This window comes from Poecile atricapillus, chromosome 6 (genome assembly GCF_030490865.1).
Source record: "Poecile atricapillus isolate bPoeAtr1 chromosome 6, bPoeAtr1.hap1, whole genome shotgun sequence".
Taxonomy (NCBI): domain Eukaryota; kingdom Metazoa; phylum Chordata; class Aves; order Passeriformes; family Paridae; genus Poecile; species Poecile atricapillus.
The window spans coordinates 5,573,100-5,588,110 of NC_081254.1; the positions used below are offsets into that span (position 1 = coordinate 5,573,100).

The 15,011-nt window shown below is 42.5% G+C and overlaps 1 protein-coding gene across 4 annotated transcripts in view; it reads left to right on the plus strand.

Annotated features, from left to right (window-relative positions):
• The window catches only part of MICU1 (mitochondrial calcium uptake 1), an 84,465-nt gene that overhangs the window by 30,597 nt on the left and 38,857 nt on the right, over window positions 1–15,011 (plus strand). For 2 of the 4 annotated variants that reach the window (XM_058841302.1, XM_058841303.1), the window contains 2 exons: window positions 2,552–2,595; window positions 13,855–13,920. In XM_058841302.1, the coding sequence (XP_058697285.1) occupies window positions 2,552–2,595; window positions 13,855–13,920 (110 nt within the window). Of the gene's footprint in view, window positions 1–2,551; window positions 2,596–13,850; window positions 13,921–15,011 lie in introns of those variants that run through there. The other 2 variants (XM_058841305.1, XM_058841304.1) reach the window with 2 other exon arrangements.

The window sequence follows — 15,011 nt, forward strand, 5'->3', positions numbered from 1 at the left end:
TATAGAGTAAAAGCCTATGCATTGAATATAAATGCCTCTTTTCAGCTTTTGAGCTGGCTCCTCTCTGGACCTATGTAAGGGGAATTTCACAGAGGAATGTAAGTGTGCAGCTTAATGCAGCAGAGGAGAGGGGATGTTGTTGTGCATGGCTGGAAGTGTGACCATATAAAACACTGGTGGAAACCAATGTGCTTATGTGCAGTACAATTGTGGAATCATCTGGGTTGGAAAAGATTTTAAGGTTGATATTGACCATTGGCCCAGCACTGCCAAGGCCATGACTAAACTATGTCCCAAGTGCCACATCTACATGGCTTTTAAATCCCTTCAGGGAGGTGACATCACCACTGCCCTGGGCAGCCTGTGCCAGTGCTTGACCACCCCTTTTGGTGTAGGAATTTTTCCTAATATCCAAACTAAACCTCCCCTGGCACAGCTTGAGGCCGTTTCCCCTTGTCCTGTCCCTGTTCCCTGGCAGCAGAGCCCGACCCCCCCTGGCTGTCCCCTCCTGTCAGGGAGTTGTGCAGAGCCAGAAGGTTCCCCTGAGCCTCCTTTGGTCCAGGCTGAGCCCCTTTCCCAGCTCCCTCAGCTGCTCCTGGGGCTCCAGCCCCTTCCCAGCTCCGTTCCCTGCCCTGGACACGCTCCAGCCCCTCCAGGGCTCTCTGGGCTCTCAGGGCCCAGGACTGGACCCAGCCCTGGAGGTCCCTCAGCAGGGCCAGCCCAGGGGATGGGCCCTGCCCTGGGCCTGTGCCCACACCACTGCTGGGACAGCCCAGGAGCCTTTATTTCCGTATTTAGTTATTATATAAATATTTTTTATAATTATTTCAAAATACATGGTATTTATATATATAAAATGACAGTTATCAGCTCATCTTTTCCTGCTGTTCTCTACACAATCATCATTTATTTTGGCTCTCTATTGAAACCTGTTTGCTTTCCCAGTGTTTCCCAGTTGCAGGGGGTGCCATTAAGAGATACTTTCACTTGCTATTTTTAACCCATGTCCTTTTTATGAGTACATGTATAATGTCAGGCTGTCAGGGATCTGTCTTTCAGCAGTGTTTCCTGGCATGGGAAAGGGAGATGTTCCTGAGAAATGACTTTATTATGACACACAGACATAAGCTCGGCTTAAGTCACCATCCAGATGGATGGTCGGGGTGAGCTCTGACCACATAAAGCATAAAGTAGTAAAATAATCACATTTATCAGACAAATCCTACCTCTAAACGCACCAATGCTCACTGCATTTATACCCACAGCTTGGAGGAGGACAAAATTCAGAAGATTAAAGTCTGAAAATGTGTATGAATATGCAATTTGCATTGTTATCAGGCCCACGAAATACTGAGAAGGTGCTTTCTTGGCTGGAATTTTCACAAGTCCAGACAGCCCTGTGACAATTGCCTTGACCTTTGAAATTGGTGGCAGAGGAGTTGCAGCTGATTTGGGTCACAAAGGGTAAGGGGGTCACCCTGGAGCAATGAATAATTCCATTTTCTGCACGATACCATGAAACTTTCCAGTAGACAGGAAGGGTTTCATTATGCTCTTTCAAAAGCAGGTGATGCTGCAGGCATGGGGAAGGCTTTATTTTGGTTTTTCCATCTTATTTTCTAATTTAAATTGAAATGAGAATGTGCTAATTACCATAAACAGTGGCAGAAAATGCACGGGACGTCGCTCTCCGGAAGGTTTTATTTCTCAGAGCACCAAAAATCAGCCTGTACTCTCTTGAGTTTTACTGGAAATGCTCTGTTTGAGTTCTGCTTAATCTCTTCTCAGGTTGCATCTTCCTGATTTTGGATTGCAAAGCTCAGATAATTAATCTTCCTGAATTTTTTTTGTCATCTTGCTTATATGTGCAGCCACCAGTGTTAGATGCAGCCTGCTGGGCATTGTGGGATAGATGAGAGCTTTGTGCCTTAGCTAAGGCTGGGATATTCTTTTCCTCTTCAACATAAATAAGCATTTTGTGAAGGTGTCAGAGACTTTATTGGTATAAGTAATCCCTCTCCCTGCCTTTCTCCCATCCAGCTAAAGAACTCCACTTCTTAAAAATGCACTTACAACTTATCCCCTTAAATCTATTTATTTTATACTCAAATATGAACAAGCTTTGGATTTCTTTGGGGATAGCCTAATTTACTATGGGAACAAGTCTTTGTTTTCCCATTTGTGAGCCATTCAGAAGGTGTTATTAAAACCACCAAGAGTCACAGGTGAAATGTTTGCCTGGTAATAGTTCAGGGATCTACTTTGGGGAGGGTATTTCAGGCTCTTGAGAGGTGCTGGTTGCTGAGCTCTTGCTGGCCCTGCTATAGAAGGTTTTCTTCTCCGATTCCATGAGTTTGTTGGGTTTTTATGTTCAAAATACAAAGTACAAAATATACAAAACCAAATAAAATTTTCCTCCTGTCCTTGTGTTTTCTACACATGTTACTCAGACTGTGCTTTTTACTTTCCAGTCCTCTCAAACAGAAAACACAAGAAATACTTAATTTTACACCATAAAAGCTTGCTTTTCTGTATTTTTTTTCTTTTGCAGACCTGGGCCTGGACCAGTTCATAGTGAAACGCTACGATGGGAAGGTGAGCACATTAGACTATTAAAAGTATTTTATTAAATGGCTTTTTTGACCTAGAATCCTTCCAGTTATTACCTGTGTGAGGGTGTAAGTTAAATGAAGCGTGTGAAGTGTTCTCTTCTGAGCATTTTGTTTTTCAATAACATTGCAGTGCTTTTTCTGAAATGACAGAAAGATTATTTCTATAAAGGGACCTTTTTTTAATGTTTACAGACAAAATATTACCACTTCCTATATTCTGGTGGGCTGGGAAATCATGGGTTGTAATAACATTTCTTTGTTGCTTCTTTCTGACTTGTATGAGAGCCCCACAAGTTAAACCATTTCAGGGAAAACTCGCTGGATCTTTCCCTTCCAGTCTCATCTCCAGATTCTTAAAGGAAGAAGACGCTCTTGTGGTTTTTTTTCTGCATCCCACCCATGTATTTCCCCCATATCAAACAGCCTTTTTCTGTTCCCCTTTTCAGCCCCAGCTTCTTCCTGCAGCACTGCACAGCTCTTCTGGGTGTTTGTGCTGTCATGAAAGGTGTTGGTAAAATCTTAAGCAAATTCTGATCTAGTTTTGTCTCCCTGTGAAAGTGGAACCAAGTAGCATCCCACTTGTTATTATGGATATCACAGACCTAATTATCCACCCTGTAAATCCCACTGGGGTGGTAAAGGCAGCTCTGCCCCAGGGCTGGCTGCTCAGATGCACTCCTTGATGCAGATAACTGCAGATTAGTTAATTTTCCATCATATCACCAGTGGCACACAACAGTCCTCCAGCTATTAGCAGCATTTTCACCTGCACCATCTGAAAATAAAGCTTTCAAAGGGGCATCAGCATCTCACCCTCTATTGCTGAAGGGTGCACCTGCCACAGAGCATCAGGCATTTCCAGAAAGCCTCAACACTGGGGGAAAAAAAAAAATAAAATTTAAAGCTTTATATAAACACAGTGTGGGCTGAGCATGTGCAATTCCCTGGTTTGTGTTTAGCAGGGACAGGTAACAACAAGATGAACAAATACCTGGGGTCCCTGTCATGAGCACTGGACAAGTGTGCTGGTTACCCAGGCAGCAGAGCAGGGCTTTGCTGGAAAACAGACAACAGGGAGGTGGATTTTGGCAGTTAGTTTTGATACATAAAGCTCCAAAGCGTGTCGTGAACACCTGTTTTCTTTTTCCCCCCCGCCACAAACGTGATGTCTGCTTTTTGTGATTAAAAAAAACAACCCAACCAAAGGAAGGACGTATATTCTTTGCAAAATACCCAGTGTTTCTCCCTCTGGTTTCATGACAGTCTGTTTTGCATTTGCTCACTTTCATCATTTTATCTTGTCAAGCTATCACCCTCATCCCTTAGGCTTTACATAAACAAGATTTGTTTGTAGGGAAGAAGTGCTGAATCCCACACTATTTTTGCTAATCGCTCTTCTGTTCCCGAGCACTCTGCAGGCGATTCCCAGCACACCGGATAAAAGATCCAAAGGCAAATCCTTTCAACTCAACTTTCTGTTCCTTTGCCCCTCAACACCGAGGGCTCTGACCTGTAGTAGACTGAAATAGCTTTTTATATAACTTACAGATGTTGCTGCTGCACTTGGATGTCTCCATGCTGTGGTTTGATTGCCTGAAAGTGAGGCAGCAGATTTAGGGGACTGCAATGGACATTGCTTTATTATTATTATCTTCTCCTGGGACCTGATTTTTCCACAGCCTAATAACACCCTGGAAGCAGTGTGCTCTGGAAATGAAGAAATAGAGGTTCTTGTTTGCTTGGCTGTCTGCTTAAAGACAGCCTGGGACTGGCTACATCTGGCTGTGGCTATTAGGGAAGTGGTAATGTCCAGGTGAGAGGATAATTTGAGGAGAGGATAAAATGAGCTGGCCTTGGCTCTCCCTTGGTAATGAAGGAAGCTGCCAGTAGATTGATCTGACAGCAACTTGTTCTCATTTTGTTGCTTGCTTTGGGTTCCAGTTTTTAAAAAATAACACTGCTTTTACTCAGCCAAGCACAACTGAGGTGCTGCAGAGCTGACCTCGCACATTCTGAGTTTCACTCACATAGTGATAAAATCCTTTTGCATCTCTTCCTCCCTGCCTGGTTCCAGCCACACATTCTTCTTGGATTATCAGAGCAGCCTCTACCTGGAGAGGATTTGCCTTTGTGTGCTGAAGGAGCTGCTGAGCTCAGGCAGAAGGGTGAGAGGGTTATCACTGTTCCCCAAAGCATCCTGATGTATGTCACACAGAGGTAATGGGAACTGTGGTATTCAAAAATATGCCTGGTCACTGGAAGGTTCTTTTTTAAGAAGAAATAAGGTTGTGAACAATCAGACATAAGCAAGCTGTGCTACTCCAAAGCACTGACAATCCACAGGCCAGATCCCGGCTGAAGTGTGGGAAAGAGGATTGATTTTAGTTCCAAGCAAAGATGAGAGCATGCAAGCAGTACTTTAGAAGGAGATTCAGTTAAAAGGTCTGTGCAGTCAGTTGCATTTTAATTACATATTCCAGGACAGTGTTTGTAGCATCTGTGGGAATTTCGAACATGTGTATTTGAGATCTAGATGCTGCAGCATTAGTGAGATTATGAGCTGCTCCTTTCACAGAACCCATTTTATTGAGGCAAAACTGCCATCAAAACAGCTAATTGGCTGTTGTGGGGTGACCAGGACTGATCTTGCCAAAGGATTTTGGGGAGTCATGTGCCTCTGTATTGTGCTTTTGTTGGGTTTCCAAGCCAGCTTGCTGTGCAAGTGACTGAATGCCATGGTGAGAAGATAATATCCACCTTTTTCCCCTCTTCCTGCCCCTCCTTCTTCCTATTATTAGCATTATTTATATTTTTTATATACTTAAATTAAAATTTTAATAATTTTATATAATAAAACACAAAAATATTATGTATTATCAAATTTATAGGGTTACTGGAGAGGGAGGTAAATGTTACTGCCTTATTAATGGCAGCAATACTCTTGTAATTTGAGCCTAAATGTTTTTTTGTCACTCATGCAAGACCAAAAACCCTGGAGACACTCAGCCAGCATGAACCTCTGGTCAGATGTGTGTGCCAGCACGGGCTGAGCACATACAGGGAGGCAACCTGTGGCTCTGTTTTTGTCTAAGAGTGGTGGTTTCTTCCCTAGGGAAGCAAGCTCAGCAAAGTAGGGGAAAAGAGGCATTGATTACTATTCATTCAGAGTAGGAAAAAAGGTATTAATCAGCTTGCAGACATTTCATATGGAGCCTGAGCAAAAGGCTGATGTGAGAGCAGACACAGTCTCAGGGTGCTGTGGTGTGGAGGTGCCCAGACCCTGATTGTCTGTCTGCTACATTTCCACTGTCTCTTCCCTCTTGCATTTGGCAGTGGGAAAGCAAATGCATTTTTAACCCATCTGTAGGAGAAATAACTCATGTTTTAGTGATGAATATGCTCTCACTAAGTAGTAGAGATTTCTTAGCACGTCTAACCTGGCATAAGCTTCATTAATGTTACGTAAGTTGTCGTGCAGATTTTGTTTAAAATTTTCTTTTTTCGTCCTCTCTCTGTTTATTGCTGGGGTTTTTTTTTGGCTTATACATTAAAGATTGACAAGCTTCATCTCTCAAAAAAACAACGTTGTTCATGTTATTGCTCTGAATTGTGAGCTGCATATCCACCCTGTCACCAGCATGGGAGCTCCCAGGTGTCCCCTAGCTGAGCTTCCAGCAGTGCCTCCTGGTGGAAAGGTGAACTGGAATGTTTAAAGAGACCTCTGGCCTATTTAGGAAATAAAAGCCCCACTCTAGATGGCTTATTAGTTTAATTAGGATACACTTGACTTGCTCTTTCCTCCTGTGGGGAGAATTCCTTGCTACTGCTCAATAAGAGCAAGAGCCTTCAAGCTACCAGCAACAGCTTCCCCTGCTGCAGTAAGTAATTAGAGAGGCTTTCAGTGCCCTCTAATTAAATTTATGACTTAAGTATTTCCTGCCAGCATTTATGTTTACTTCTCTAGATGTTTGGGGATGCCATAAAGTAATGCCAAGCAAGGTGAAGGACAAGAAAAATACTTCAAATGATGCCTTTAAGGGCCAGTAAAACATCTATGGAATTCACTTCCACTGGATAATGCAGGGTCATGTCATGGACCATGCCATGAGTATCTTCAGCTGCCCTGACCTGAGGGTGTGTGTCCATTAAAGAACACTTGCTGGGAGTCAGCTCAGGAGGCAGATTTCTTTCCAGATGATTTAAAGAGCACCTCAGGAGCAGAGGAGCTTGAAAAAAGTACTCGGGGAGGATTCCCAAGGAGAAGGCTAGAGGTAGATGGACCATCCTTTTCTGGTGGATTGAAGGATCTTGCTCACAGGTTTGAAAAAGTGGGAAGGAAAGGAGCCTTGATTTATTAGCTGGAATTTCTGGGATCCTTTGCTCTGTGGATGAGCTTTGCCTGGAGCATGATGCTCTCACCAGAGTGTGATAAGCTGCCTTAGACCCAAACTTGCAGCAAGTGAGACAAGCCTAAAGTCCTGCTGTCATTCGGGAGCCAAGCACTGGGTTAGAGCTCTGAACTCCCTGGAGGTTTAAGTTTCCCTCTGAAACCTTAATTCCAAAGGATGAAACTCTAAATGTTGCCTTCCTGAAAGCCAGTATCACAATTCAGTAAAGAACAGCATAAAGTGCAGGTGCACTTGGAGGACACTTGGTATGTTCTCCAGGTTAAATGCAATGGAAACAGTACGAAATCCATCTGTGTGAGGTCTTGCCAGCGTCTCTTGTGACAGAGTTTGAAATGAATGTGTCCCCAGCTGGAGCTGGTGAGGCTGGGTTATGGTTTGCTTAGAGACACCTTGTAGTGTTTAGCCATTCTGGTCCATAATCCATGGGAAATGTCACTGTCCAACTTCAGATATTCTGCTTTTAAATTCCTTAACCCTCTGATCTCAGCACAGGTAGCATTTGCATAATAACCACAAGGCACCTTCTTACATGGATAATAACCTTACACTGATCTGTATGAACATTCCTCTGCCATCCCTAGAGGTGTTGTAAGGAAGTGGTGAGACAAAATCCTTGCCTGTGGCTTTGTGGAAGCAAGCAGAGCTGCAGCTTATTGCAGATAACCAGCAAAGCTAAGCTGAGAAGGTTTTTATCTTCTTGGCTTTCTTTGCTGACACCCTGTCCAGGTTGGTTGGTTTCTTGTTGGCTTTCCTCTCCCAGCTAAACTTGACCCTCCTGTCTGTTTCAGTTAGTTCTGATGTCTCCCTGTTTGCTGGGACTTGTGTGGACACTGAACTGTGCAAATTCTTTTCTTGGTTTGTTTTTAGTATAACTGGATTTCATCAAAGAAAATTCTTAATTTCTTCTAACACAGTGCACAAACATCCCTGTGGGCACTTGGGCTGCTTTAGGTACAGAACAAATGTCTTCCTTTCCTACCTCCTCCACCAAACATTTGTGGTGTATTTTGACTTTAACAAAGCTCTACTTGCTGTTACCTTTTTATATCCCTAATTCTGCTGCTCGTTTCCACAGGGCTCCTACTAAAACCCTCTGGTTGTTCTTTGTCCTCTTTTGTTCTGGTTTCCAGGTACCTGGTGGGTGTTTCTTGCAGCTGCTAATATCTCTGATACTTGTCTTTATTCTAATTCTGGTTTGTGGGGTTTTTTTGGTGTAACCAAGCATTCCCTCGTTTTCTTCCCTTCTCTAACCCTCTCCCCTCCCACCAGGATTTCTGGCAGGTACAAAGCAGACAGCATGTGCTTTGGTTAGTTTGTGCTTCAGACCTCATAATACGCACTTTTCATGTGAAAGGGACAGTGTACACTCACCTCTTCTCCCTGCTCCTCTAATAAATACTCCTGAGCGCTCTCCTTGATCCTCAGCCTGATGGATTTATTTCAGAAAACCTGAGTTTGGCTTGTGGAGAGAACAGTCCTCAGGGTAACCATTAATACCTGGCTCTATTATCAGCAACTGCTTTGAGCAAAGCTCAGATGTGTGTCTCCCTGCCCTGCTGGTTTCACGGTGTCCTCTGAGGCTTGTGTCTTACTTTGCAGCTTGATGAGACTGTGATAGAGATGGCTCTGTCAGAAAATAGCGTTTTCCCCTTGAGGCTACAAAGGTAGTTTGAATCCCTGGTCAAATGCTTTGGGGAAATGTTATCTATTTGAAGGTGGTGTGTAGGTTTGGGAAAGGTTACATTTGCAAACTTGAGTTTCTCAAGTTATAGAATTATGTAGCGTGAACTGTATTAAAGAATATATTAGGTAAAAGATATTTAGTTGTCATAGTTCTTAAAATGTTTTGTAGGAAAAAGAACTAGAAAGCAAAGGGGAGTTCATTCAATATTAGTAAGTAAAGAGGAAAATATCTCTAAGCACTTTGAGTTTGCCCTGTAGCTTTGTGACCTTAATGAAATCCACAGGGAAAGTTAAGGAAAAATAAACAACTTGCTAATAGGCCCTCAGTGGGTGTATGCAGTCTTTTAATCAAAAATGGATTCTCGGGTATTTCTGGCTTTAATTTCTTTGATAGTTTTGCTCGTGTTAGCTTAATGCTTGATACTCGAGGGACACAAAACAAAGCTCAGAGAACTCTGTCCTTGGGTGCCATGGTGTTAGTAGGGACAGGGGGTATGGATGGAGAGAGTGGCAGGGAATGTTTTAGGAGATGCTTGAACTTACTTGGCTACAAAATGAGGTGAAAGCTGGATGGGAGAAGCAGGTGAAGGAAAAAAAAAAGACTGAGAGAGAAGAAGAGAATTGGCAAGATTTTGGTGGCATACAGCCCCAACCTCATCAACTGAGCCAATGTTTAATAATCACTTTTTATAAAGAATTATTATTTTCCTCCTGGTGTCCTTTCACACTGGGATTTCTGCCTGAGAGAAGGAGCAATGCATTATCAACACAATGAGTTCATCTTGGTAATGCAGGCTGAGATGAGGGAGAGCAGCATCCCAATTTCCATCAGAGACCTAAACAGCCGTTTAAATTCAAAGGTGGCAAAACTCAGCTCATTTTAAAAGCTTGATGTGGGCCATCAAGGGCCCTAATTTCAATCCTCCCCATTAAATTTCGATGCAAAATGCCCCAGAGGTCCTGCAGATTGTGATTTCATTACCCTGCAGAGGGCTGAGGGGAGCACCAGTGTAGACTATCCCTTTTCCAAGGCATTTCCTATTTGCTTTTCCTGCAGGGGTTTCTCCCTTGCATGAGTGGCTCCGCTGCCTGCCGAGGGTCGGGGAAGTCTGTGTCGTTGATTTTTCTGGGTTGTACAGAATGCTGGCCTTGCATTTCAGGTGCCCTTTGTTTGAAAGGTGGTTTGAATATTTACAGCCTTTGCTGGAAGGGAGGGAATGCAGATTTCTCTTTCCAGTCGCAGGAGTACACCTGCAGTAATAATTGCTGCCCAGGTTTTCATTCTCTGGATGTGCTCAAATTTAGGGTGAGAGAATGTGCAGGACAACCTCACCCATGTCCAGCTCTGTATTTTTGTGCCCCTCTATAGATACACAGCTAAAATAACCCCCCAAAACCAAAAGTTCTTAAAACCTCTTGATTAAAATATACTCTTGGAAGGTATTATCTGCCAACAGTAAATTTTAAGCATTTTCTTAGGTCAGCACTCAGCCACCACAATTTGCCATGGAGAACTTGTGTGTGGTTGCCTGTGTTGCTGGCAAACAAGAGAAATTATCATTCCTAGTGGCTCCAGATAATGTGAGCTTTCCCATGGCTAAAAGAGGTTGATGAGTTTCAAAAGGTCCTTCTGCTGTTTTTATCACAGCCCCAAGCACTTCTTTCTTATTTAATGATATAGAAAAAGTGATATAAAAAGTCAGGCGGTGCATTTAAAATTACTTCTTTTGCATCCACATTATAGAACTGACTTGAAAAACTCTTAAATCCCTCAGTTTTTCCCCAAGCCCAATTTTTGTCTGTGTTTCATAGCACAGAGGGACCTCCCCTCTCTCTTTTTCCCTAAAGGACTTTTGAACATTTGGGCTGAAAGGCTCAGCTTTAAAATTTGGTCCTGAAAGCCTTTTTGTTTCTTCTTTCATTTTTCTTAAAGTGAGGTGCCTGAACTCTCTGGATACATGGCTTTGACTCTTTAGAGTTTAAATGTTAAAAAAAAAAAGAGCAAAATTTAAAATCCTCCTTTTTTCAGTTCAGTGTTTTGATGCAGACAGAGTTGAAAGCATTCATATTTTTAATTACCACAGCAAGCTGGTTTGCACTGGAATTCATTAAGGTTTTCCCTTGTCTGCTACCAAGTTCCTTAGTATATATTTCCCTGGATTTTCAACAGCCCTGCTTGGGAAAAGCTGCAATAATCCACACCTGTCCTGCTGGCAAATAGGATTGCTTTTCCTACATGCCTACAGTTAACCATGAAAGAAATACATTAATAAATGCCTTATTTTAATGTTTTCCATAACTGAAGGTGGTCATTTGGGACTGCAAGAGAATTGCTTTGCATCCAGGGGACTTCAGTCTACACTGTGGGCTTGTATTTGCTCACACAATATTGGTCAACCAAAAGTGTTGATGTTCAAAAGGAACAGAGCGATTAGGATGATGTTTTGTTCAATAAAAGGTGGTTTATTCTTCATCTAGCATCCCTTGCTAATTGACAGAATTGCTTCCTGGTTCTGGACAAATACCCATTACATCTCAGGGATATTTATTTTATTGTTGTTTTGGAAGGCATAAGTGGTCACTTAAATTCCTGAAGGTTTGGTTCATGGAAGTGCAAATGTGGTGCTGAAACATAAGTTACAGGAGAAAATGTGCCCAAAGCATCCTTTCCTTCTCCAGATGGAAACCCAAACTGGCAGCTCTGAGGAATTTCCCAAGAATGTGTTCTTCCCAAATTAAATGCTGTAGTTTCTGGAATGCCAGATGAAGTGGAGTTGCCAGGATTTAGGTGGTCAGGCTTTTCTAGACTTGCATTAGGAATGGGAGCACCAGCACCTTGTGTCCACCCTCTGCCTCTGCAGAGAAGGCATCCTTCCATGTGCAAAAATACACCTTTATTTTTCAGATTTGGATAATTCAATATTGCCACGTTTCACTCCACACTCAGCCCTGGGAAAACAATTCTAAAATCCAAAATAAAGGTACTATTTGGTGAGGAACATCAGGATTCTGTGGGGTTTTTCCACCAATCCTTTGTTACTTGGAAGCTGTAGCACGCCCTTAGCTTAAGGGAGGCTCCAGCAGCAGATCAATTTTGGAGTGGAATATGTGAAATTTGTGATGTATCTTTGGGTGCTTTGCAGCCAGCCTGTACATAAAAACACTCTGGGGAGTTGCCTGCATGCAGCACACGACTTTTTCCTCTAGCACGTGGGATTGGGGAAGCTTGGTGACTGCATTGATCTGTTAAACCACATCTTGGTGCTGATGGAGCTTGGAGCCTGAGCTGGGAAAGGCAAATCAAGTTCTGTATCTTGAATTTGAGTTAGTTTTTTGACTTGTCATCATTCTGGAACTGTAAGAGAATCTGCCTGTACACCTGTCACAAGTTTTGCTCCACTGAGACTGGACTGGTGGCTTCTCACTGAACTCACACAGCCATGCTTTTGCCAAAAGCAGTGAGATATTTGGATTTATTTTTTCTTTTTACGTGTTAATTTGGATGTCTGCTCGCCTGTGTGCTTGTTAAATATGAATCTACTGCTTGATTAAAAAATACATCATAATTGTAAAGTGTTCCCCATGGCTTGCTCCCTCATGAATGCTCGGGTTAAAGTGGTTTTCTTGGGGTGTACTGAATGATCTTAACCAATTGCTCTGGTTTGGGAGTGGATTTAAGGTGGAAAAAAATCTAAGTGGAAGAATTTTGACTGTTTTAACTTTGAGAATTACCTTGTGCTCAGATGCAAAAGGGTGTGGGTAATCAATTTGTGGAGATGACTTGTCTCTGAAAGAAGGTGGAGGTTTGAAAATGGATTTTTCCTTGGGTGTTCTGATGCCATGCTTTACCTTTCTGGCTGAATGGGAGCGTGCTGGAAGGGAAGGTGGGATGTGGAAAAGGGTGGCTGGAGGTGTTAGTGAGGGTTAGATTGACTTTAGGTCAATCACCATGAACTTTGAGGGATGACAACAGCCCACATTGTGCTTTGTGAAGTTGGCAGATTGATTTTTATTTTTTTAATATATATTCTTTTTCCTGAAGGTTATATATAATTCCTTGCAGTAATGTTTCATGGTGGGGAACAGCTTCTGGGAAAAGGATGCTTTGAGCTTTTCCCATAGTGGGGTGAGCTTCCCACAAAGTTCGTGGAAAGCAATCAAACACAGCTTCTCACTGAGACAGAGGAAAATGAATGGGAGAGTTGGGAAGTTCTTAAAGCTTCTGTTCTACTGCTGGGAACCTGAAAATCTGATTGATCAGGGCAGTTGTTATTTTCTCTTAAAATCAGTGGGAGAAATTCCCTTTTCCCCAAGCTATAGGCAGCTGAGCACTGTCGTTATAGCTTGTGTTCCCTGGGTTAGTGACAACGAGATGCTGGTTTAAATAGAAATAAATAACATTTTTTTACTATGTTTGCTCAAAGTAAGGTGCAAATGGGTAAAAGCTTCTCCCTCCCATCTGTCTTTATATTTCAGAGACCAACTAACTTAATATCCTTTTTTATTGTTAGTCTATGGATGTGCTTTCCTCTTATGAGGAATATTTTGAGCTGTTCGATGCTGACTGTGAATTTTAAGTGCAGAAAAGAAACCTATAAAAATTAATAAACCACCTTCTGGAACTTTTTCATGGGATTCATCAAGCAAGATGCTAATAGCTAGTTTATGATCAATGCTGCCCAAGAGAGGCAATCAGAGGGAGAGGCAATAAATCACAGGAGCAGGTGAGATGCTGCTGGCAACACCTCCAGCAGCAGTCACAGGGAACTGCTTTCTCTCCAAATCCTGCCTCTGGTTCAAAGGAAAACCAGATGTTTGTTCTTCACATCGGCATCAATGTAATTTTTGCTTTGGATCCATCTCGACAGGAATGGAAACAAAACCATTTTTTGAGGAAATGATATTTCAACCTGGTACCCCATAAGCATAAATGACTGTTTTCTTGCATCAAATGAAGGCCATTAACATGTTGGCTGCTGGTAGTGAGTCACCTCTTACTAAATTCCTGGTGCTCTCCAGGTGGTAAAGGCAGAGTTACTGGGAACAATTTTATGTGATTGATAGAGCTGAACTATTTTTCCCTGGAAACTATGGGTTTTTGGTGATCTGTATGATTATTTTTGTCTCTTTTCTTGTGGTTTCCAAGCCAGATACAGGTTAAATTTTCATCTAAATTATTAGCTGAGCTCATCCCCACTCTGCCATCACATACAATGGTGAGTTCTCTCTCAAAAAATAATGTAAAAAACCCAAAAAAACTGAGGTGGATGAGAGACATCAGCTGCAGACAGTGGAGAAGCTATGACCTAACACTTGCTGGGATATCTCTGTAGGCTTCCAGTCACAGCAACCACCTGGTTGCTCCAAACTTTCCTTGCTTTTGGCAAGCCTAACCGTTCAACTTGATGTGATGTTTTGCCTGCTTGTTTTATTGTTGGTTAACCAGTTTTCTTTCCTTTATCTTGTATATGATGGGATCTCCGCTAGACAGAGGTAACAGTGGGGGACAGTTTTGTAGCTGGACCCTCGTGTGGTGGTGTTTTTGTTGGTGGTTTTTCCTAAAACTGTTCCTAAATCCAGCCTTGCTTTCACCGTGCCTGCGTGTGCTTGCATGGCCTGGTTTCCATGGAATAACCTCACCCACCCCTACTCCCCTCTGTATTAATTTAATTCTCCTCTGTGTGTGGTGTGCCTCCTCCTACTGTGTCCTTAAAGTGGGTCACCAGTGTGGATTCCCTAACAGTTCTATGGATCCTTTTCAGCCTTTGGGGGTTCTGCAGATCAAAGGGACTCAAATTTTTAGCTTAGTAAGCTATTGTGAGCTAATAAATGGAAAAGAACTGGAGCAACAGGGAGATTGAGTTTGATTTCAGGCCCAGTCCTCCCTGTGAGCTCACACACACACACACAGGGATTGGATAACTTTGATCAGACTTTATATTCATGTCAAATAGTCCCTTCCTGGCTCCTTTCTACAACAGAATCTAACTAAAAGGCTGTCAATGAAATACAAGAATTTCCTCTTTGAATCCTGTATTAAAGTCTGAGTTTTTTACCAGTTATCTCAAAGATTTTAAGCAAAATGGCCACAGTTTTATTTATGTGTATTTCAGCAGGGCTGAACCAACAAACAAATCCCATGCAATTCCTTATCCCTCATTTGGGATGGGGAAGCACCGATCTTTGCAGAACTTTTCTGAACAGATCCAAAAGCTGGAAAAGGTCCACTGGATGTGGATGGAGGTAGTAGGGGTGTGTGTGTCCATGGAATGGCTTGTTGGTGCTAAGGATACAAATCAAGCCTTCC